At 53.3% G+C, this 25323-nt stretch overlaps 1 protein-coding gene across 1 annotated transcript in view; it reads right to left on the bottom strand.

The window, feature by feature from the left end:
- LOC106893896 (zinc transporter ZIP11-like) overlaps positions 1-24182 on the bottom strand; it is a gene marked incomplete at its 5' end in the record, with an annotated part of 65005 nt that extends 40823 nt beyond the window's left edge. The window contains 3 exons of the mRNA XM_014952191.1: positions 10675-10845; positions 23365-23447; positions 24151-24182. Coding sequence (XP_014807677.1) covers positions 10675-10845; positions 23365-23447; positions 24151-24182 — 286 coding nt within the window. The remainder of the gene's footprint in view (positions 1-10674; positions 10846-23364; positions 23448-24150) is intronic.
- Between the last annotated feature and the right edge of the window lie 1141 nt (positions 24183-25323).

The following is a 25323-nucleotide window of genomic DNA, read 5'->3' as shown; positions in this document are numbered from 1 at the left end:
AGGACACGGTGGGTCTCAGCCAGCACCCGCACACACACACAGGGCAGGATGTCCCACCAGCTTCTCTCCTGGTAAGTGCTGAAGCCCCAGATGCCCTCACAGGCTCCTCAGACACAAGACCAGGGACATCATCCCTCCCTGAAAGCCCCCAGCCCCAGTTCCCTCAAAGGTGGTAAGAAAAAAGGTGCCCCATGAATCGCCCCCTCACCACGTGTGGGGTTTTCCATCCCCGTCCAACACACCTGCATCTCCTGGTCAACACAGCACCCAACACAGCTGTCCTGCTAATTAATGAGAACAAACCAAGCCAGGGTTTATTATAAAAGATTGCTGCTCGTTAGAGTCTGGCATCGATTCAGCTCCCCCAAGTGGGACACAGCTCCCCGGGCTCAGGCAGGTCCAGGATGGTGGGGGAGAACCATGGAGAAGTCCTTGTCCTCCAAAGGTGGGGGTGAAGAGGGGAGCAGCAGTGGGTCATGGCGTGGATGGAGCAAACACCCAGGAGTCCCTTGAGATGTGCAGTGTCATGGATCACCATCATGCTTGACCTGAAGGCAGCCCTTTGGCCACTTCTCCTGGAGATCCCAAGGCCCACAGGAGCCGTGACAAAGTCACATCGCCCAAGCAGGATCTCAACTTGCTTTACACCGTCTCCGCCACCAACCAACGAGGCCAGATCACTCCTAATTATCACCCTGACCAAAAAGCCTCCCAGCAGAACACAAAGGCGAAATTTAAATGATTAATTTGCAGTTTCCAGTGGCACGTCTCATCATTGGCGGGATGAATTATTCACTCGTCCCCTCTCCTCCCCCGGGGTTCCTGAGGAACGAGAGCTTTTGTTTGAGGGACGTACGGTGGGACGTGGGACGTGGCCCCATCCCGACGGATTCGCGGCTCCCATCCCGACCCTGCCAACAGACGGTGACAGGACGGGGAAAAACAAAACCCCAGGCACCAGCTGGATTAATCTGCTCAGACAAAGCAGTCCTGGGCAATCAGCGTTCTCTCGCCTCTGTGCAGCCACGGGCAGAGCCCCAATGCCCCCAGGATCCTGCCCAGCAAAGCCCCATCGCGCCGCCCCTCCAAAATATTGGCTGTGAAAAAAGCAATAGGAGAAATAAACCCCTTTTCGGTGCTATTTTACACCATACCAGCCCAGGAGGGAGCAGACAACTGGGCAAGTCGTGCAGAGCTGCTGGCTCCGGCACCTAATCCCACGCTCACGGGGGGGAGGGAAAAAAAACGGTGTGTGGGAGGAAAACCCAATAAAGGTTTGTGGAGACGGCGGCTGCAGGGAAGCACAGCAAAGGCAGGCAGCTTGAAAAATGGAGAGAAATTGCTTTTCTGGGGAGGGAATTGCAGGCAAAATGCCACAGACCCGCTTCAGCATCGCTCAGCTCCTCTCCCCGCTCCGGGGACGGCTCTGGAAGCGACTGGGGAGTTTATTCATTAGAGCCATTAATGAAGCAGCGATGCAGCAGTGGCTCATGCACACGCCAAGCTGAAAGAAGGTAAAACATCTCAAAAGCTCCTGACGTGCCCAGACAGCTCAACTCCACCGCTTCCATTTCGAAAGCGAAAACACCCAAAATCCCAAGTTTTCCAGGGACTCACAGATGGGTCCCAGCGAGGTCATGGGAGAGGAGATGGCAAACAGGGGAGGAGGCAGCAGCATCTGGAAAAGCAAATGGCCCAAACCCCCTGCTCGATGGTGTGTAACAGCAGAGCCCACCTGAAGAAAGCCAAACCATATTGCTCCATGCAACACCACGGAGTGAAAATGCCATTAAAAGGGGATTTTAAGCCCATATGCCTTATCCTGGGGGGAGGAGAGAGGTGTCCCAGGCAATTTCCCAGGTGTTTGGTCTGAAAAAAGCCTCCAGAATTGGGCATTCCCAGCAGTGGAGCCACCAGCCAAGCCAGAGGGGTTGGCTTGGGTTGGAAAGAAGGGGACCAGTGACCCCAAACTCCTCAGAGCAAACCCAGTAGGATGTGACACATGGTGACCCTGGGTGACTCACAGACATGGATATGGGGAAAAAACAGCCCAAGAGAAGCTCCTGGCCTTGCTCGAGGGTTTGCGTCCATTAAACAAGGCGGAATTTGGGTAGAACAAGGCAATTCCCCTAATGTCACCTTCTGGTTTACCCCGCAGGAGCCAGGCCTTCAACATCCCATCCTGACCCACTCTTCTACCCCTTTCACCAAAGCACAACGTGGAGCAAATCCTCATTTTGATCCCTCGAGCTGCAGTAGATAAACAGGAGCTGATGAGGCCACTGCACACACCAGGGGTACCGCGTTTTAAAGAACTAAAATACCTGCCCAACATCCCAAAGCTCCTCCGTCACGGAAAAGCTTCTCCGGAAGAAGAAAACTCTTTCCCAAAATAAACCAGAAGTCGCCTAAAAGTGTGGACTGACCACTGCTGGAAACGTGGGGGGTGTTTCCAGACCCCGACCCCCCACAACCCGAATCCAGCCGGGATATTGAACATTTCATTTCTACCACGCACGGGATTTCTCAATCCACTGCTCAGCAACTGTTAATGCAAGAAATCGGTGTGATCTGATGGAGACAAGAAAGCAAAGGAGCTTCCACATGCATATTTCAGCGGGCTTTCGTTCCAGCTGCTGAAAATACTGTATTTAATTGGCTTTTGTCACCTTTGTGGCTGTTACCGCTCACAAAACACCGACCGTCGACTCAAAGACGATGCCGCAGAGATAAACCTACATTATCAGTTCTCCGCCAGCTTTCCAGGTGTCTGCCTCCAAATGAGTTTTTGAAAGATGAGCTGCTGCCAGCGGGGCGTTAGAGACCCCACGACTTTCATCCTGCTTCTCATGGTGCCAGCGTGACGGGGGCTGCAGAGGAAAACTGCCCAACTGTGCCCACCTCATCCCTGGCTCCTCACGGGCTTTGGGGCCAGGGGAAGCCCCGAGGGAGCTGAGCTGGTGGCCACGGGGCCAAAAGCAGCCCACAGAGGGCAAGGGACCTCCCCATCCCTGGTAGTGCCACAACAGAGGGGCACCCACACTTCAGGTGCACACCAAGGACAGGGAAACAGCGATGCACGGTGTGCACAGGCACCCAGGAGAGCCCTGTTGGGCCAGCAGGGGGGTTTTCTTTTTCACAGAATCACAGAATCACAGAATCGTAGTGGTTGGAAGGGACCTCAGAGATCATCGAGTCCAACCACAAAAAAAAAAACAACAAAAAACCAAACAAAAAAACCAAAACCAAACCACCACCCACCACCTAAACACACAACAACAACCACCAAACCAAAAACCATCACCCACCCCACACAGCACCCCACCACAAACCAGGAATCTTGGGCACTAGAGCATGCCCTGAAGAACCATGTCTACACGTTTCTTAAATACCTCCAGGGATGGTGACTCCACCACCTCCCTGGGCAGCTCATTCCAATGCTGGATAACCCTTTCAGTAAAGAAATGTTTCCTAATATCCAACCTATTTTTAGCCCCCACCTTTTAAGGTGCTGGTTTTTGCTCATGGCACCTTCCCTCAAGCAAGGGAGTGGGGCAGAGCTGTCCCATGGCCGCCAAGAACATCACTGGCATCCTCTACCCACCACCAGGTACCTCTCCTGGCCACCTCCCCTCTCTTCCCACCCCCTCACCCAGCAGCTTAACGGCTTTGAGCCGGTCGTTTCTCTCCACCGAAAGTGCTTAATAGATGAAAATGTCAAAATATGTGCTGTCGGGGCGACAATTAACAGGAGGTTTTGACGAAAGGTTAAAGCAACCTTTCCCACAGCTCCTCCCCATCCCACATGAGTCACCGCCGCGCCAAGCGCCCCGGTTGGCACCGAACACCCAGCGCTGTCCTCGGGGGCTGCCTCTGACCTCTCTCCTCTCCCCACCCCGGCCATCACATCACAGCACCATCCCCAACAACAAGCCCTCGCTCCCTGACGCCTCCATGCCCCCCCGGGGGCCCTCTGGAAATGGAAGTGGAGATGAGACGGGCAGCAGCCTCAGAAAGCCACGGCCCGGGCTGGGTTTTCTTCCCCCCCAGGGGGTGAAAAACGCTGTGAAAAATTCATAACTGTTCAAAACGTGCATCTTTCCATCAAAACACACTCTCCTCAGCTCCCCCAGACCCCCAGCATCACTTCAACCCCATCGGAGTTCCTTCTCACCCTCTTCCCTGGAACGCAAGCTGCGGAGAGGTCCTTCTCCTCCTTTTTCTTACTAAAAATAACGCCTTTCAGGAGAAATCAAAGGGGGTCCAAGAGCGCCCAAGAATAACCATTAACGGCAGCGCAACCAGCAGAGGCGACGGGGGAAGGAGCCCGGCTGCAATTTCAGAAAAAAAGGCATCACAGAGACGAGACACAGATTAATCACCTCCCGTCCTCACGCTCTGCCGAACCCCAGTGGGTACCAACCGCCTGTTAAAGTCAACAGTTGTAAAATAATCCCCATTTTAATAGACCCACCAAAAAAAAAAAAAAAAGGCTCTCATCATTCAAAGCGAATGTTACCAGCCTTTAATAGATCTCTGAGAATATTCATATAAATAATGGCTTTCCTTGATAATTGAGATGCAATCTCCCACTCGCTGGCCCAGCCCTCTCTCGGGAGGCTGAGTGCACGGGAGCACCTGTCCCTGGGGAATGAATTCAAGCAATTTTTTGCTAATGACAGAGGAACCAGCCCGAAAATCATCCCCTCCTGAGGAAGACCAGTCTGGCAGCACAGCACGGAGCCCCCACAGCCACCCAAAACCCCTCGCTCCATACCCAACCCCTCGGCAGCAGGAATTCTGTTTGCATCCTTGGATTCATCACCATCTGAGGACCAGCTCCACCACAGACACCACCAGTCCTGGCTCAGGTCTGATGGAGAAGATCTGGCTGAACCTGCCCACCTTGGTTTAAGGTTTAAAAAGCTACATCTCCAGCATCCCCATGTCACAACAGCATCCCCCTGCAGCACTACAGCTGGAGCTGCCTGGCAGAAAAGGACCTGGGGGTGTTGGTCGACTGTTGGCTGAACAGGAGCCAGCAGTGTGCCCAGGTGGCCAAAAAGGCCACCAGCATCCTGGCCTGGATCAGGAACAGTGTGGGGAGTAGGACTCAGGAGGTGATTGTCCCCCTGGACTGGGCACTGGTGAGGCCCCACCTCGAGGGCTGTGTCCAGTTTTGGGCCCCTCCCCACAAAAAAAGACCTTGAGGGGCTGGAGCGGGTCCAGAGAAGGGCAACGGAGCTGGTGAGGGGTCTGGAGCACAAGTCTTGTGAGGAGAGGCTGAGGGAGCTGGGGTTGTTCAGCCTGGAGAAGGCTGAGGGGAGACCTTCTCACTCTCCAACTCCCCAAAAGGAGGGTGTAGCCAGGGGGGGTCGGTCTCTTCTCCCAAGTCCCAGGCAATGCAACAAGAGGAAACGGCCTCAAATTGCACCAGGGGAGGTTCAGGTTGGATATTAGGAAAAATTTTGACACTGAAAGGGTTCTTAAGCCTTGGAATGGGCTGCCCAGGGAAGGGGTTGAGGCACCATCCCTGGAGGTGTTCAAAAGCCGGGTTGACATGGTGCTCAGTGACATGGTTTAGTGATGGTTTTTATCAGAGTTGGGTTGATGGTTGGACTAGAGGATCTTAAAGGTCCCTTCCAACCCAGACAATTCTATGATTCTATCCCACCTCACACCCAGAGCATGTCCAACCTGGACTTGGCCACTGTCACGCAGCAGTGAGACACCACCACGTGCAGGGAGCTCACCTGGGAGATGTCAAACCACCCCAGGGTTTAGGTACAAACCTCACCGTGAAGCTCCCTCCTCACCTGTGGGGAAATACCCTTGTGTTTTGGACACAGGCAGATGCCCATCGCTCACCCCTGGCCCGGGGGACATTGCTGCCACCTTGCACCATGATGTGGCTCTGGTCACGTTGCTGGCATGTCCTGTTTGCTCCCTGCCAGATGCCTCTGCTTAACAGGGTGACACTTGAGGCAGGAACGTTGCAGAGATCGAATCGGGAGCGAAAACATGGACTGAATACAGAAAAGCAAGATATTTTCCTCCAGGGCTGGAGCAGAGGGGACGGCTCCGGCTCCGCGTGCCAGGCTCCGGGGCTGCCTTGCTCTGCCCACCACATCCCAATGGAAAAGGAAAATTCAGGTTTCCATGGTAACGTTAGGGTGGCTGGAAGCATCACCTCGTGTCTGCCGGCAACTGGCCCCGGCATCAGCCCCGCTGCCTCCCCCGGGACCAAGCAGAGGAGGGCACATGGGTTGGGATGCTCCTGGGGTGAGGGAGGGATGTGACACCACAGTCCCCACAGCGAGGAAGGTCCCAGCCAGGCACCTGCCACCGCTGGAGTGGTTTCTGGGGGAGAAACCACCATTTCCCAACTGCCGGAGGAACGCAAGGCCAGGCATCACCACAACCCGACAGAGGAAACATCTGCAGCTCCTTCCCCATCTCCACCACCACGTACAGACACCTACCGGGAAATTTAAGCCACCAAATGTCCCAGGGAGAGCCCCGGGGCATGGAGACGGTTGCAGGACACAGCCTTGGTCCTCTCCTGCTTCTCACCCATAGTGGTATGAGTTAGGGGTAGGGATGCAGGCTCTGCAGCATCTTCACACCCGAGGAACCCCCTGAGCTCACACCACCACAGCCCAGCTCCGAGCAGGGCAGAGTCCTCCAGGACCTCCCCATGGACCCACGGCTCCACCAGCTCCATCCCACCTGGGCTCTCCTCTTCCTCCTCCTCCTCTTCCTCCCTTCAAAAGGAGCACAAAGAGAAAGGTGGTTCGACTCACACCTCGCTAATTGTTATTTGTGATACACCAGTAACATTTTAATTAATCTGAAGTCTTCGGCATAACAGCCACCCAAGGTACAAAGATAAACCAGAATAAACAGGGCTTGATTAAATACATAATTAATGTTCCACTAAACTTGGCATATATGAATATTAATTAGCAGGAACAGTCTGCAGTTTGGCATCTCCTGTCATTATCAATTTATTCTTTACATTGCCAGCCCCAGCTTTGGAACAAATTAACAAACCTTTCGGTTGCCGGCAGAGCCCACTAAATGCAAACCAAAGGCAAGGGCTTTACATTCAATTATCTCACCCGCACATTAACCACCTTCCAGCACGTTTGCCTCAAACCAAAGACAGACACATTGCCAAGACCAAAACATCCCTAAACGGGGCTCAAAGTCAATAAAACTGTTCTCTGCTGGCAATAAAATGCTCCTTCCCCACCAGTGGAGGAGGAAAATAGGGCCAGAGCTGGTCCTTGCGAGGGTTTTAACCATGGGAAGGAGGGAGTTTAGGTAGAGTTTGGGGTCAACCCCAGGTTTCAGAGGAGCAAGACCCACCAGAGACACTTGGCCAGACCAGGGGACAGGAGCAGTCCCCTCCTCCTGCATCCTCCTCCCTGCATCCTCCCGAGCATCGCATCCTCCCCGAGCCACGTGAAGTTTTCCGAAGCTTTATGAAGGCAAGGGGGGGGACAGAAAACCCTGGGGAACCACCTGGACAACCTCCGATGACGTGCTCCCCCTGGATGATGTGCTCCATCCTTTAATGACGAGCTCTATCCTCTGACAGGCTCCCCCACAAGCACGTTGGGATCGCAGGGAAGCGGATCCAGAGCCAGTGCTGCTGCTGAAGCGAGCCCCGAGCCATTCTGCAAGCCCAGGGGTCACCCGAGCTGGTAGCCCAGTAGCCAGGGGCCATCTGAGGGTGCCGAGCATCCCCAGCTTCCCAGCTCGGAACCCCCCCCTCACCTCCTCCCTCCCCCCCACAGACTCACCGAGGTGTCATTACGCCGCCGGAGCCTGTGCTAATTATAGTTGTCAGCCTTTCTGCCGGCGGGGACGCTAATTGAGGTAGAGCATTACAGTGTTTCCAAACCCTGCACCGCAGGCAGGGGCTGAGGGGAAGGAGAAGCCAAAGCTTCTTGGAGAAGCCAAAGCGAACCCCCGTCCTCCTGCTCCACCACAGGCTGGACCAGCATCTGCCTCCACATCCCTGAAGGGACCAGAGACCTCAGGAACGAGCACACGGGGCACGAGCTCCCATTTTAATCATCATCTGAATCATTTATCAGGGTGAAACGGGCGCCGGCATCCTGTCACCTGCAGGCAGGGTGACAAGGAGCACGATGGCAGACGCGGGCTGGAGTCCAACCTCTGGGACTTGAAACCTCTGGATGACGTTGGGCACATCCCCATTGCCAGGAGGACTTGGAGCAGGGCTCTGCCACCTGTGAGTGGCCCCACCAAGCAGAGCCAGCCACTGTCACCCACCCAGCGCCGCTGGAAAGGGACACGCCAGCTGGAAAAGAGCAGGAGGGGGACTTTGGGGACAGGGCTTGGCAGGGACAGACACCCCACTGCCACTCAGAGACCTTGCTGAGCTGAGCCATCCGCTGAGCCAACCGCTCACACACCTCCTCTGGATATTAAATATTAATATTGTGACCTTTAAGAGGCAAAAGGGAATTTCTGAGCCTCCGGAGCCATCCCAGGGGGGCTTTGAGCTCCTGCAGCGGCAGGGAAAGGTTACCCGGGCGCCTCGGTGGCAGCTGGGGCTGTGTCACCATTAACCTATTGCTGCAGGTGACACTTTGTTCACTCCTCTACAAAACCTCTTTTCTTTTTTTTCTTTTTTTCCCAGTGACAGAGACAGGAATCCCCAGCCTCGGCGGCCGCACACACCACCCGGCTCTTCACCCCCGCCCCCTGACACTTCATTTGAAGGATGAAATCCAATTACCCTTTGCTCGGCACAAACCCTTCCCTGGTTTGGTTTTTTTTTTTTTTTTTTTTACTGCATGTGGCTAATTCAAAGCTCCCTGTGTGCCTCGTCTGCCAGGCATCCGCCTCCCCCAGCAATACACGGGGCTCAACTAAGGCGTCTGAGTTACACTTTGATAATTAAAAACAAAAAAAAGGGATGCAAAGAGGAAAATCCATGGGAGCAGGAGCACCCAAGGGCATCGGGAGCCGATGTCTGGCTGGAATGAAGCAATTACTGCCCCAGCACTGGGGCTGGATGGGAGGGTGGCTCCCAAAGGCTCGAGGAGAAGAGTTGTGTGTTGGCTTTGATTTTCTCCTGCCCCTCAATCCCGGGGTGTCCTTGGAAGGGCAGAAACTCAGGTTCTGCCATTACCGACCCGTTACCGAGCCTTCTCACCCGGGAAGTCCCACCAGGGATGGAATTTAAGCCAGATGCTCTGGGAAAGGATAAAAGTCACTCTGGAAATGGAAAAGCACACGAGAGGCCACAAGGCAGCTCCCCCTCCCCGGCCCTGAGGGTTAACACGAGCCCTCTCAGGGCTGACAGTAGCCACCTCCTCGGCCAACAAGCCACATGTTTACAGCCCAGCTCGGAAACCACAGCTCACCCAAAGGTTCTCATCATTTTCCCCAAAGTTTATAATCCAAATTATGCAGAAAAACCTTTTCCTATTCTTCCTGCACCCCCCCATCCAGGCTACAACCTCAGACAGACAGAGACTGAGCAGAGAAGGGAGAGAAAGGAGAAGAGGAGGAGGAAGGGGAGAGGAAACCAAGGAACTGAGCGTTAGAATAGAAAAGGTTGCCTTATATTACTTTCAACATCACCAAGAATTGCAAAGCAGCTGAGTGTCCTCAGCTGTTACAAATCTCTCTCATCTTTTTTTTTTTTTTTTTTTTTTTTTTTAAATTTTTTCCCTTTTAAAAAAAAAACACCCCACCCCCCGGCAGGGGGCTCTGCAGTTTTCCCTCTACTGGCAAACTCCCTCCCTTGAATATGAAAACCCCAACCGTACGTGCTCCCGCAGAGCGGCAGCGCTTTAAAATGCATCTCTTGCTGGCACACAGAGCAGAAAAGAAAAGGAGAGAGACCAGAATTTGTTGTCTTTACAGTGTCATCTCCCTCAGCATCCTCCCAGCTTCACAATTTTCACCCACGCCAGGCTGGCAAGAGCCAGGGGGCTGCAGATGCTGAAGATGCAGCAACAAGCCTGAGCCCATGCTTTTTTTTTTTTTTTTTTTTTTAAAACAGCTTTTTCCCTATTAAAAAAAAAACAGCCCAGCCCCTGGCAGGACACAGCTCTTCCTGACTCCGGGCTCTGCAGTTTTCCCTCTACTGGCAAACTCCCTCCCTTGAATATGAAAACCCCAACCGTACGTGCTCCCGCAGAGCGGCAGCGCTTTAAAATGCATCTCTTGCTGGCACACAGAGCAGAAAAGAAAAGGAGAGAGACCAGAATTTGTTGTCTTTACAGTGTCATCTCCCTCAGCATCCTCCCAGCTTCACAATTTTCACCCACGCCAGGCTGGCAAGAGCCAGGGGGCTGCAGATGCTGAAGATGCAGCAACAAGCCTGAGCCCATGGGTTCCCCCCCCGAGCCCCCACCTTGCAGGGGGTTTTGCTGCCAAGACCTTCCAGGGCTGAGCCCCACGGAGGGAGGGAGATTTAAGGTGACAAATCTTGCCAAAAGGCAGCTGGGCACCCGCTGGGTGAGTGCCATCTGGCAAGAAAAGGGAGGGAGAGGAGGTGGGAGTCCTGGGTGATCTGCCCAGGATGGCACTGGGAAGGGGCTGCCCCTGAACTGGGATGGATGGAAGGATGGATGGATGGATGGAAGGATGGATGGAAGGAAGGAAGGATGGATGGACAGGACTCACCTGGGATGTTGTGGATGGTTATAGCCAGGATCATCAGCAGAATCCGCCTCCAGCTGCTGCTGCCAGCGCTCTGGGCAGAGTCTCTGGCCGTGGGGAACGCTGGGGGGGGGTCTGGCAGGGTGACCCCCGCACCCTTCCTCCTCTGATAGGGCTCCCCGTTCTCACCTTTGTCTGTGGGTACAAAAAACAGCTGGGTCAGGCCAGAGGGAGACAGATGGACAAGCTGGGCATCTCCTGCCTCCCCTCCCAGAAGGAAAGAGCAGAGAGAAGGAAAAACCACTGACCAAAACCCCCCCTTCGTTTCAGGTAAGAGAAGGGGGGTTCCCCCTCCACGCAGAGAGGGGAGACCCCCAACTCAGGGAGATCCTGAGGCAAAGCAGAACTTCATCCTCTGCCTCCTCCTCTTCCTCCGGGGACCCACTCCCAGCCCCACAGAGCACCACAGCATCACCCCAGGCTCACCCCACACACAGCCCCAGATCTGGCTGGGACGAGCCGTGGGGCCGGTGGCTGATGAGGATGAGGAGGACAGAGGATGGGCAGCAGCCACAGGGACCTACAACAAGATTGTCCCCCCCTCCACCAACCCCCAACCCAGCAGCTCTGCAGTTCTGGTGCTTTCACCGAGGAAGAAAAACCCTGCAATAAGGAAAACCCCACAAAATATTTCATTTTGATTTCACCCCGGTCACAAACCAAATGATTTGCCGCTGCCGCTTGCTAAGACATCACCAGAGAACCCCGGGTCCTCCCAGTCCTCTGCTCCCAGCAGGACCAGTACTACCAGCTCTATTTCCACCAGTTATTTAAAAACACACCACTGAAACCCAAGCCCCAGTTTGGGCTGGGAAGGGTGGAAGGGGCACCAGGCAGCACTGTAATAAATCCCCCACTGTCCACCTTCAGTGTGAAAAGAACGAAAACCAAGAGTCGAGGAGCACAAATTCCTCCTCAACAGCTCCAGCTTCGTGCTAAAGAAGGTTTGACATTTAGACGATATAATTCTCCCTCTGGATTTACAGAATTCTCTCTCCTCTCCCTTGACCTACCCACCCGAGGGCTGTTTGTTCCCCACAGACACAGAGCAAGGAGCCGTCTGGAAGCTTTTTGACCAAGGGCCAGAGGTCTTAGTCTGGAGAAGAGAAGGCTGAGGGGGGATCTGATCAACACCTATAAATACTTCAAGGGTGGGCCTCAGGAGGATGGGGCTGGTCTTTTTTCAGTGGTGCCCAGGGACAGGACAAGAGGAAATGGGCACAAACTTGACCATAAGAAGTTCCATCTAAACATGAGGAGGAACTTCTTTGCTGTGAGGGTGGCAGAGCCCTGGCAGAGGCTGCCCAGGGAGGTGGTGGAGTCTCCTTCTCTGGAGACATTCAAACCCCACCTGGACATGTTCCTGTGGGACCTGCTCTGGGTGGCCCTGCTCTGGCAGGGGGTTGGAGGAGATGATCTCCAGAGGTCTCTTCCAACCGCATAGTGTTCTGTGATTCTGTAACAGAGGTGGAAAGGCACCCTGCGACAGCCCTCAATGACACAGAAAATAAAAAACGAGAATTTAATACATTTTGGTACCAAAAAAACCCAGGGCAAAGACCAAAACCCAGCCGTCTCTCCAGCTCATTCCCTCCTGCCACCTCCCCTGCTCCAGGAGCATCCCCCGATGGCGTCACCGGGGCTGCAGACCGTGACCTGCCATTCTCATGGTTTTTTCCCCAAAAGGCCGCGGCCGCTCCACAAACAGAGCAAGACGCTGCACAAATAAATACTGTCCTCCTCGTTAGCCGTACGGAGCCAGACACTTTCTGTCCCCAAACCCCAGCCCAGCCAATAATGCGCAGTAACATTTGATGGCAGAGCTTTCTTCCAGCCAGCCAGGATGATAAAATAAATATATTTTTTTAAAGCAATAGCGAGGACAACCAGATCCAGCCGTGCCCCACAGCACGACAGACCCCTGGCAATGGGGCAACCGAGGCTGGAGCCACTTAGTGATGAAATTCCCTTCTCCTGCCAGAGCAGTGGATAACTTTAATTGCTTGGCACGCAGCCCCCCGGCCCCACAAACAGCTTTATCCTCAGCTGACCCTGTCCCAGCCACTGACACAGCCCCAGCACCGTGATGGGGACAGGTTCCCCCATGACAGGACGAGGGGGAACAGTTTTCCACTGTAAGAGGGGAGATTGAGAAGAGATGTGGGGAAGAACTTGTTTGCTGTGAGGGTGGTGAGAGCCTGGCCCAGGTTGGCCAGAGAAGCTGTGGCTGCCCCATCCCTGGAGGGGTTCAAGGGCAGGTTGGAGGGGGCGTGGAGCAACCTGGTCTGGGGGGAGGGGTCCCTGCCCAGGGCACGGGGTGGAATGAGAGACTCTTTCAGTGTCAAACCCTTCCCCCTCCTCCTATGGCTCCCCTCCCTGATCCAGAGTCCCTCCCCATCTCTCCTGGAGCCCCTTGAGGGACTGGAAGGGGCTCTAAGGTCTCCCTGGAGCCTTCTCTTCTCCAGGCTGAACCCCCCCAACCCCTCTCAGCCTCTCCTCACAGCAGAGGGGCTCCAGCCCCACCAGCATCATCAGATCCCCAAGAGCATCAGACACCAAAATCCACCCCCCAGCTCCACGGAGGAGCAGAGCAAGGGATGCAACAGCCAACGTTCATCTCTTCCCATCACCTAACTGGGGAAGTTTCACCTATTCCCATCCCATTGAGTGGTACCGGGGCGTTTGGGCAGCACTCCCCCCCCCCCCCATTATCAAATTTGCAGCAAAGATCCATTTCCTGGCTCTCACTAATGACAGGGAAAGCCCAGACCAGCTCCGGTGCTTAACACCAGCCTGCCCCCTGCCAAAGTATCCATTTGGTCCCTGTATCACTCGCGTTAAATACAATTTTTAAATTTTCCATAAAGCTTGAACTATTGAAAAAAAAAAAAATTGATGAAAATTAAGATTTTTTTACCAGCTGTAAAAGTGGAGAGCACCCCAGCCCCTGGCTCGTTCGCTCTGGCAGACAACAAAAAAAAGTCCTGATGAAGCATCAGGTGCCTGGTCCCATCCTTGCACCCACAGAGCACCCATAAGGACCACAAAGCCATGGGTCAGCTCATCCCCGCTGCCCCCTTTTTTTGCTAAAACAGCCTAAAACAGTCACAGGTGTCTGCAATATCCACCCTCACGTGCCCACGAGGACAGTGGTGACAAAGGACGGCGGGGATGCCACGGTGCCCGGCTCCTGCCAGCAGCAAAAGGGGAGGAAATCTGTGAAAAATAAACAGAATAGAGGCGGTTTTTCTAAGGGAAGCACCGAGGGTGGTTTGGACGGACGATTTGAACACAAAATTGCCTCTCACACAAATTCTCGGTGCATTAGCAGAGGAGAAAGGCAGCACCATCGAGAGCAGGGATCGTCCCTGTGGAGTCACATCCAACAAACCACAAACCCCACGTGGGTCAAGAGATGCGTTTTGCTTCCAATTGCTGTAGAGAAAGGAGGAGGGGAAAAAAAAAAATAAATAAAAGGGAAATAAAAAAGGATAATTACAGTGATGGAGTGATGATACCAGCTCACGGCGTCGGAAGGGGCTGCTGTCACACAAAACGCAGCTCCCGCGGGCTGAGGGGGAACAAAACAATAATTAGGGCTAAACATGGGCTTGGCTGGAAATCAGGAAAGCCTCAATGGCAAATTGGAGGAGCGATAAGAGCAGAATGAGGGGTGGTTTTTGAAAGAATAGCTGCCACAATCAGACAAGGGTACTCGCCAGAGCGCTGCCAAGACAATTATGTGGCAAATAATTATCTGCGCCACATACATGATTTTAAATCTTGTTCACAAAAAAGTCCTCTATATATTCTACTCTATTTATCATTATTGAATTTCTCAGTAAAGCTGCAGGGCAAAGCCTCTGCCAAAAGTTTAATTACATACGTGCAGCCTGCTGCATTTTTCATATCCTCTGCAGCCAGCACTGGAAAAAGATAAATGGCTTTGAGTATGGCTTAAACGGCTGGTGAAATATAAAAACCAACTGGCTCCTTATCAGCATGTGAAACGGCTTTTTATTTTTGATTATTTCTTAATGAAAACTGTTTGCATTAGCCGTGAGCTCAGCTTTATTGCACTTGCAAGCGGTGCACAAACAGACAATACGTTATTTATTCTCTGAGCTCACAAAAAAAGCCCCTCTTTACTGCAGCTCTTTCACTCCTGAATCCAAACCCAAGCCTGTGGAGCTCTCTCTGCCTTTCCACAGCTGCTTTACAGCCCTTCTCCCCTCTAATTAGGCCTGGCTTTAGCCCTGCCTCTCTCCTCCTCCTCCTCTTCCTCAAATGAAGTTCAATGTGCTCAACCAGGCTGCCGAGTCGGGGATGGGGCTACTTAATTCCTCCGTTGGCAAATACTCTGTGCGAGAAGCCTTCCTTAGGCAGCTTGAGACCTATTTTGGGCTGAATTCACTGCAAATCTCTCCTTCCAGCTCAACCCCACGACACCAGTTGGGGAGAGATGGGCTTGGGGAGCAGGGGGGAGCATCCCCGCATCTCCTTCTTCCCCCACGCTCCTGGGAATCTGAGCCTCCCTTGGTTGAAGATGCTGGAAGGAAAATCCTAAATGCTCCAAAACGCTCCTCTGGCTCATCCCCATCGAGTTCCCCATCAGATTCCTGCAAAAAGACCCTGCCTGGCCGAGGAGGGACCCGGAGCTGCCAGCAGCCCAGGAGGGATCTCCGGGCTCCCGCAGCAGCACCAGTCCCACGCCGGGGGCTCGGGGGTTAGTTCCTTCTGATTGAACTTGCAAAGGATGAATTTATTTAAAAAAATGCCTTTTTTATAAAAAATTTGCCAGCTCCCACCTCTGAAGTGGGGGAGAAGGGAAGGAGAGACGGCTCCGAGCACGGGGGCACAATAGACTTATTTAAATCTGTGATTAACTGCCGCTCGCCGGCGATTTGTAAAAATTGATTGGTGTTGATGTGGACGGGGAGAAGGCAAAGGAAGAAAGGCATCGAGCACTCTCATTTCAAAAGCCTCCACCCAGCCACATCTCTGGCTCTCCTCATCTGTTTCTACCATATCCACGACAGCAGAAACGTCCCCCCAAACTCAGGGAGCCAAATTCCTCTCGGCTCCTCCGAGCCCAAGCCACAAATCCCCCCATTACTGCCAGCACCTGCTGGTTTGCAGCTGGAAACCTGTATTTCCCATTACAGCCACTGGGTTAACACTGGGAGAGCTGGGCAAAGCCTGGGCTGACCCCTCGTCTGGGGGCGGGGTGGGCAAGAAAAAGAGATTTGCTAAAGAAAACGATAACCCACGTAGCTGACATCTCCTCTCCAGGGGCAGAAAATAATTGCATGTTAAATTCTCCCCCCTAACGGCTGAGATAAATTAAAATTACTTGGAAAATTTCTCAGCTTCCCAAAGGCCCCGTAGTTAATCCAAGCCCCTCACAGCAATGCCTGCCTGGACCAGGAGCGTGATGCTCTGAACATCTCCAGCTCTGCAAACCCAAGCCCTTTCCCTGCTCCGCTGGGCTCCCTGAACCCGGGATGCTCCATTAACTTTAAGCAGATGTAACGAATGTTTCCTGGCAGTCTGGCTGCAGCCCCACAGTCCTCATCAGTGCTTCCACCCTGCACAAACCCACCCTGGCCTCCCCCTCTCGCTGCTCGCCCACGGTCAGCTCCAGAAGCATCTCCATGGGGCAGGGACCCCGGGCAGGGGGGCAGAGGGGGAACCATCCCTCTACGGAGCATCCCTCCTCCATCTGAAGGCTAGAGGAGGCAGCACGGGTCCCCAGCACACCCCTCCATGCAGAGACTGGGTGTGCCATCCCCTTCTCCCCAGCCTCTCATTTTCCTTCATTTTTTTTAACCGCAAGGAAACCCCAGAAGAGAAGAAACAGCATCAAAACTGACAGTCACAGCCCCGGGAAAGCGGAGCCAGACACAGACACGGTCCCGGCAGCACCCACACTACAACAACAGCACACTCCGTCTTCCGAGGACACCACCCTCATCTTTCTTCCTCCTCTTGTTCTTGTTTTTTAGAAGCTTTTTTCAAGGGTTTCTGGGCCTGGAGCCATCAATCCAACAGCTCCCCCCAGCACCCAGAGCCCATCCCATAGATGCCGTGGAAGCAATTCCTCGCCCAGGCCGGCAGCGGGTGAGGGGAGCTCGTTCTCCTCCAAAATTTCCCCACATCCTCCTTTTCCTCATCCTCTTTGGAATTTCAGGAAGCACAGAAAAGCCTCGATGCTAAAGAGCATATGGGTGTTGGGGAGCATCTGCTCCCCGCCGCCGCGCAGGCACGCGGCTCCGCTCTCACACCTCCGTAAGGGGGTTTAATTACGGTAAGTAATTAAGCACAGCACCTCTTGTGGGATGACTGCTCTCTCCCCTTCACAGACAGGTACGGGGAGAGGCAGCGGGTGCCGCAGGCTCCGAGCCAGGAGGGAGCCCCGGGTCGCCCGTCTCTGCTCCCCATCGGGGCCGACAGCCTGGATTGCAGAGGAGTTGGAAATAAAACTGCCAAGAAAAAAGGTTCTCTTAAAAAAAATTAAAAAAAAAATAAAAAATGAGCCTCCAAAGCAGGGAAAATCCCGCTCCTGGAAAGCCTGCACGCAGAGAACAAAGCTGCTGCACAGGGAGCTCCTCGCATTTGTTCAACTATGGTCAAAATGAGGGTGTTTTTTTTAAAAAATAGCATTTATTGCCTGCTAGCACAAGCTCAGTCTGCTCGAGCAGGCAGCAGGGGCTGCCCCGGCTCCGGGTGTCTGAGCAGAGCCTGGTGCCACCAAGCCCACCACCACGGCGGGTGTCGCATGGGGACGGGAGCGGGACAGCCGTGCCACCCATTCCCAGGCTGCAACCCCAGCCTGTTGGCATGATCTCACCTCTCCAGCCTCCCTTCTACGTAACAAATTCATTTTTCCAATGTTTCTGGCAGATAAAAGAGGTCCCTGCATCTGCTCAGGCTTTCAGCAGGGAAGATAAATAGAGTGTCATGACTCACTGTCTATTAGGCGCCTTCATTTATCCGAGCGTGCACAGGAGCTTTCATAAAAGGTTGTTTAATTCAGCGTGACTGACTGCCGCTCGCTCACACACACCAGCACTGCTGGGATTCTGCTGGAGTTTGGAGTCAGGAGGACACTGGAGCCACCACCGGTCCCTGCCACGTCCCTCCTCCACCCTATGGCCAAACCCCAGCTCAAACATCACACCAGTAACAACCCAGCCTAAAAAGAGACCTTCCAGCGCTCCCCCAGCACCCAGGGAACCTCCTTCTTGCTCCCAGCTATTGCTCCAGAGCATCCTTGCTGGTGCTGCACCCACTTCACCTCCCTTCCCAGGCTCCCCCCATTTTGCAAGCACCACCTTTGTCCCTCCAAACCTTGATCCTGGTGCACAAACTTCTCCCCTGTGGCTTCAGCGACCCATCATCGAGTCAAAACTACCGCTCTGCGGGCCATTGTGAACACAGAGCAGCCCAAGAAATTATAGAATCACAGAATCACAGAATGGTTTGGGTTGGAAGGGACCTTAAAGATCATCCAGTGCCACCCCCTGCTCTGGGCAGGGACACCTCCCACCACACCAGGTTGCTCCAAGCCCCCTCCAACCTGGCCTTGAACCCCTCCAGGGATGGGGCAGCCACAGCTTCTCTGGGCAACCTGGGCCAGGCTCTCACCACCCTCACACCAAAGAAGTTCTTCCCCACATCTCAGCTCCATCTCCCCTCTTTCAGTGTCAAACCCTTCCCCCTCCTCCTAGGGCTCCCCTCCCTCATAAATCCTGTACAGGCAGACACACAAGGCACAAATCCTTCTTGCTGCCCCTTCATCTCCCACCACCGGTGATCCTTCACGCTGCCATCTAATTCCTGCACCTGGGAAAGCCCCCGCCAGCCCAGAGAGATGCCAGCTGGATTTGGGTGCTCTTTCCTATGGGAAAATGAATCCAAAATGCAGAGGGAAAAGCGCTGGAGAAACACAATAAAGGGAAGGAACAGCAGGAGTTGGCCAAAGTTGGCCCAGACCAACCAACCCTCTGGAAATCTCAGTTGGATGCATTAAAGCAGCACCTCGTTCCTCCAGAGCCGCAGGGATTCGCTCTCACAGACACCAAACACCCCGTTCCCAGCAGGGCTGATGCCACAGGAGCCTCTTCCATGATGACACTGGGGACAAGAGCCACGACACAGGCTCTGAAGAGGGGTCTGCAGGAGGAGGGTTCCTCACACCCGCTCGGGAGGGAGATCCTCACAGCAGGAACCACCCAAACCCCATCACCGCACACTCCCACCCCAGAAATTGTTGGGAAAACCCCCTGGGAAAGGCATGGGAGCCCACGGTGATCAGTGCCACCACGGCTGCTTCCTGGCAAAGGACCAAACCCAAGTGACAGAGGGGACATGGCATCAGCCAAGCACTTGGTGGCCACCCTCAGCGATGACACGGCCAAGGCTCTGCTTGTCCCTCAGGCAACACAGATCAGCTCACGTTAGAGGACAGGAGAGATGCCAACAACCTCACCCCGCGAGGTCTGCCGTGTCCAAAGATTAATTTCTTGGGCAGGAGCGACTGCACGACGTTAAATGTAATTACATGCACCAGGTCCTCTTAAGCAAACTAATTCACACCAACTTCCAAGAGCTCTTCGAAGAGTTCCCAGCAGATAAAGCACATCACTGAATCATTTCATGTCAGAATTTGACACATTTGAGTTAATTTAATCACTTCATTTCAGAGGGCTGAGCTGTGTTGGGATCTCTGATCCTTGGCAGGGTCCAGCTCCTGATCTGCACAGCATCAGGTGCAGCCAAGCTCCGGAGGAAGGAAAAAAAATAATTCAACTCATTACCTGCTTATTAAAAACCCAGGAATTTTTATCAGGAGCTATGAGGGACCCAGGCAGTCGTCCTGCACCTGGCACAGATGACAATCCTGAGGCAATGGGGGTCATGCCAACCCTCCTCCAAGCAGCCCGGGGTGGTGTCACCACAGAGTTCCACCACCAGCTCTGCCTCCTGCCCAAGGATGCTTTGCCATCATCTCCCCTCCATGCAGCCCTGCAGCTCAATCCACTGCTTATTCCCACATTATAGCCCACCTCATCTTCCCTGTTCACTTCTCTCCTGCCTGTTATTTTTGGATTTTTTTTAATTAGAGCTGAATTAAAGGATGGAAACCCACGGAGCAGGAACTGAGGCTGGCCCAGTCTCCAGGAGCAGGTGTCAGTACGAACCACACCATTGCCATCCCAGAGAGAAGAACAGAAAGGTGATCATCACCACTTGCTTTTTCTTTTTACCAGGACATCTCCTTATAGCACTTTCAAGATGCCAAACTGAAGACAAACAGGATGAGCTGCTCAGTTCCCGTTCTCCATTAATTCCCCTCTTCTCCTGCTCACACCCACCTGCTCCTCTCTCATTCACAACCAACGTGGTGGCTTCGGCTGGAGAAGTTCTCTTCACAAATTAATTCAATTTGTTTGAAAATAAAACACAAAAAAATAGTACTCAATGAGTAACTGCATTAATGCCCAGAGGTTTGACTGGAGGTGGATGTGGCACAAGGAGCGGTGCCCCTAACGACAGCCGAGTGCCACCCTTTGCACAGGAACAACCCTGCTCCAAACCCAACAGCATCTTTCTCCCAGCAGCATCTTTCCCAAATTATCCCTTTTCTCGTGCAGACGAGGGGCAGGGGATAGTTTGGAGAAATTATAAAGCAACAACTTACCAACTCCAGGGGTGCAGAGTCCAGCTGCAGCCTCTGCAATGGGCTGAGAGAGACCCCCCCCAGAAGGGAAGGGGGCTCTGGGGGTGCCTTCACCCTCCCTCACCCACCCCATGCCATGGGGTGTGCTACCCAGGGACCCTCCTTGGCCCTACTGGCATCTTGGGGGGCTCCAAAGTGCTTCGGGGGGCTCTGGTGCTGTGGGCACCATCCTTTCCATCTCTGTGGAGGCTTTTATGGACCTGGAAAGGGAGGCAGGATCTGGTCTCCTCCCAACCACATACCAACCTTGGGTTGTCCCCAAGCTCAAAGGGACACTTGCCAGGTGGATGCATCCCATCCCAGGACCCATTTCCCTCCCTTGCAGGGACATGAGGGCCCGGGGAGGATCCTCCCCTTGTAGCTGAAGAGTTTTTAGCTCAACACCCCAAATTACAAACTGGGGTGACCCCGATAACACACCACCCCCTCCCCAATCTACTGGTGTTAAAGGAATAATTACAGGTGGCACCAGATACCACCCTCAACGCCAGATGCTTTCCCAGTGCAAACCAGCTCCTCACAAGCCAGTTCCTCCAGAGTTTCCCAATAGCATTGACTTTACACACGCTCTGGAATAAAACCACATCTGGAGGGACACATCTGGGGTTCCCAGCCTTTCCCCCCCCCCCCAACAGCCACAGCTGGCACAAGGGAAAGGCACCGATGCCCCCCGGGCAGAGCGAATGCCCACATGGGGGAAAAGAGGCTTCTCTCACCGTCTGCAAAATAAAATGAACAAATAATTGATTCCTGAGGAAAATAAATAAAGTGCTCCTTTCTTCTCAGCAGCTCAGCCCTCGGACTGGCAAAAAAAAAAATAAAAAAAAAAAAAAAAAAAAATCGATGCCTCCTCCCCCCGCAGGATAAACGATTGGATTTTTGCCTGTTTGCTTGGAAAAACCAAAGCATCAGGCTGCTTTTGGAGCATGATCCATCACCCCCCGCCCGCCCACGGAGACCGGTGGGTTTCAGAGTGTGATATCCTGACAATACCACACGCACAAACTACCCCTTTGATCCACAGAGACAAATCCCAGCAGAAAAGCAGTATTTTTGGCAAACAAAGCGGATTTCAAACGGATTGCGGGATGGGAAAGGGACGCCCCCGAACCCCCCAGTGATGGTGGCACAGAGGGGATGGGTCCCCACAGCACCCACAGGCACATTCCCACCCCAAGAGCTGGTCCACAACCAAGGGATGCTCGTTAGCATCCAGGAAGGAGAGCAGGAGATGTCACCACTCCCACCCCCTGCACTGCCCAAGGGGGAGAAAACTGATTTGAACTGAGCCCCCTCAGAAGAGCAGGAGACGCCTTCCCACATTAATGAAAGGATCCCAGTCCTTTTCTTCCGCATGACAGCACTATCCAGCTTACTATTAAATTTTTAATTTTCCTATTTTAGGTAGTCCTCAGGGTAAAACCAGAAAAGCAAGAAAGCAGGGCTCAACCCGCAGCGTCACGTTGTGAAACGGAGGATTCATCAGCAGTCTCAGCTGCAAGATGAGACTCTTCAACTGGGGGTCTGGGCTTTTTTTTCCCTTCAATAAATTCTGATTTATGGATCTGGGATGAACATCTCGGAAATGAAAACTCCTGTCTCGAGCAGAGAGTTTAAGCAGAAAGAGGCTGCGTGGCTGCAGCCTTTGGCTCCAGCTCGATGGGGGTCAGGATGGTCCATCTCACACCAGGATCAATTCCCTCGCGCTCACCCCAAGCCCCGCACCAAGGACGTGCCAATTTTCCAGGGGTTTGACCACATCTGTCCCCACGGAGGGTTATCACCATGCAGAGCACACAGCTGTGCCCATCATCATCCTCATCACCTGCTCAGCTGGTGGGGATGGGGCAGAGGGGACACTCCGTGGGTCCCCAACATTTAGAGGAGCCACAGGAGACCTGGAACTGGGGGATGGCAGCAAATACCCCTCAAAAATCAATATTTTTTTTTTTACAAAAAAAAAAAAAAAAAGGGATCTGAACCAGCACCGGTGTTTATGAGGGAAGGAGCTGGGTTGTATTTTTCCTCCTTTGAATCCAAAGCAAATCGATCTGTCTCTGCCCGGGGTGGGAAGCTGAGGATGACTCAGCCGGCAGAACGGCGCTAAGCTCTCTGTGTCCTCCACCACGCAGGAATTCAGCTGGGAAGCACACACACACAGAAAAAAAAAAAAAGCCATTTCTTCAATTTTCCTCTAGTATTTCAATAAAAGATTATTTTAAACAGGCTTTTTATGGAAAAACCCTCGGCGCTAAGCCTCCCAGACAACTCCTGTTTCCAATGGAGAGTATTCCTGATCCCTACACGAGTGATGCCCCGATGCCTACGACACGCCGTGGTGGGGCTCGGGCAGGTCCTGCTCTGCCCAAAGCCCAACCCCAGAACCAAACTTTTTTTTTTTTAAAAAAAAAAAAAAAAAAGGGATCTGAACCAGCACCGGTGTTTATGAGGGAAGGAGCTGGGTTGTATTTTTCCTCCTTTGAATCCAAAGCAAATCGATCTGTCTCTGCCCGGGGTGGGAAGCTGAGGATGACTCAGCCGGCAGAACGGCGCTAAGCTCTCCGTGTCCTCCACCACGCAGGAATTCAGCTGGGAAGCACACACACACAGAAAAAAAAAAAAAGCCATTTCTTCAATTTTCCTCTAGTATTTCAATAAAAGATTATTTTAAACAGGCTTTTTATGGAAAAACCCTCGGCGCTAAGCCTCCCAGACAACTCCTGTTTCCAATGGAGAGTATTCCTGATCCCTACACGAGTGATGCCCCGATGCCTACGACACGCCGTGGTGGGGCTCGGGCAGGTCCTGCTCTGCCCAAAGCCCAACCCCAGAACCAAACCAGCAAAAAAACCTGAGGCAGTGTGGAAAATGATGGATGTTTTGCTGGGCTCTCGCACCCAGCAGCGACGCACCTTCCCGGCCAGGCTCCTCTGGAGGTAAGGAAATGTTAAGAGATAAGTGTGTTGGCCACCTTGCCACATTCCAGGAGAGCTGCCTGCAAAAGGATGCACAACTTCATAAAAAAAACACCAAAAAACAACCCTTGTTATTCCACAAATTGCATCATCCTGGGATGGGACACAAGGGGACAGTCCCCATTTGCACACTGGGGAGAGAGAATCCCAGGCAGAAAGAGCCTAACAAATATTTCACTGATTATTTTCACTGATTATTTTTTAAATCTCAGCGTGGCTCGAGGATGCTCTGAACTCCCCCCCCCAGGCTTGCTTGCAGGGAAAGCCCCACGCCGCAGCCCGAGCCCCTTCTACAAAGAGGAGAACCGCCCCTTGGCAGCAAAATAAATAAATAAGTGAGCACCATTTTAATTACACGTAATTGGGAATTCAGTGCTATTTCATACTGACTTTAAGGCGGTTCGCACCATCTGCTGCCACAGATACATCCCAGGGCTTTGAAGAGAATCAAGCTCTGCTTCCTCTCTCCAGATGCCCCCGAGGCCGGAGCGATGGGGGAGCATCGCCCGCCCCTCTCGCACCCGGGAGGGCAAAAACGGGGCCCGGGGCAACTATTTTGCTCTTACATTGAGCCACACAGATGGCAATGAATATGCTCGAGCTCCCAGACTTGCAGATAACACCGTTTAAAAAAAAAAATAAAATAGAGAGACTTCATTTGAGCTTACACCAAATACAGATGAGAAACCACCGACTCTTTAAAAAGAAAAAAAAACTAAAGACCTTTTTCTGCGGAGCTCCCAAGAAGCTGAGTGTTAAATCCTGCTGTTGTCTCCATCCCTGCAGATGCTGTGATGCCTTCACAGCCAGCAGCGGGTCCTGCCGGGCTGCCATCGGTCCCCCCCCCACCCCCAGCCCAGGCCCCGGTGATGGGGATGCTGGGGGGAGCGTGTTCTGGACCCCCCCTCCCTTGCAGGCAGCTGCCAGGCTTGGCTCCGGGTGCTGGAGCTGTTCCAGTCCCACCAACCCTCCCCATTTCCACAGCCTACTGGAAAAAAAAATAAGAGAGAAAAAGCCCAATTTGAGATTTTCCTGCTCATTCCCCAGCCGAACTTCCACAGCCTACTTCCCCGCTTCCACAGCCTACTGGAAAAAATAAGAGAGAAAAAGCCCAATTTGAGATTTTCCTGCTCATTCTGCATCCAAACCCGGATGAGGTGACTCCAGGAGCAGCTTCTGATGGGGATGCTGAGCCTGGAGGACACACAGCTTCTCCACATCCTGCCTGAGCTGGGAATGGCCAATTTCTCTGCCAAGCAGCCAAGGGAGATAAACAACCCCCCACCAACCCCCCAAGCTGGGCTGAGTGGTGTTTGCCCCCCATATTGGCATGAAATAAAGCCCTCCTTTACAATGACCCATGGAGAGGGACGCTGCGTGACAGACGGGCTGTCCAAGCAGCTAATCCATCACACGGGCTCAGCTTGAAACCAAAACTCATTCCAGCCCAGCGGTGCCTACGTGAAAAGCAGAAAAACGCTCTAAATTGGGGTTATTTACCCAGCACCTCTCCTGGCTGGGATTGCTGACCTGTCCCAGCCTGGGTGAGGGTCTCCCGTCCCACCCTGCATCCCCCTCCCCGGGTCCCCTGGGCATCACTCAAGGGCTTTGGGTGCTTCAAAGCTCTTCTTCCTTTCAAGGAACCAGGCAGATGAAGCCGGGGTGGGGGGGTGGGATGCTCTGCTGGTCGGATTCCTTCCTTGGGAAGGGCACCAGCAGGAGCTCCCTCTCTTTAAATGTTGCAAAGTTCAAATTAGAGCCAGTGCAGAAGAGCAGGCGCTGACAAAGCTTCAATCACAGCTTCTGTCTTATTTGGCAGCAGGAACCCAGCATGAGCCCTCGTTACCTCTGCCCCTCACAGAGCTTTTTCCTTCAAATATGTAAAAATTGCCCTGT

This window comes from Calidris pugnax, unplaced genomic scaffold, assembly GCF_001431845.1.
Source record: "Calidris pugnax isolate Ruff unplaced genomic scaffold, ASM143184v1 scaffold206, whole genome shotgun sequence".
NCBI lineage: Eukaryota > Metazoa > Chordata > Aves > Charadriiformes > Scolopacidae > Calidris > Calidris pugnax.
The sequence above is the reverse complement of the archived record's forward strand: the minus strand, read 5'-3'. Positions and strand labels throughout refer to the sequence as shown.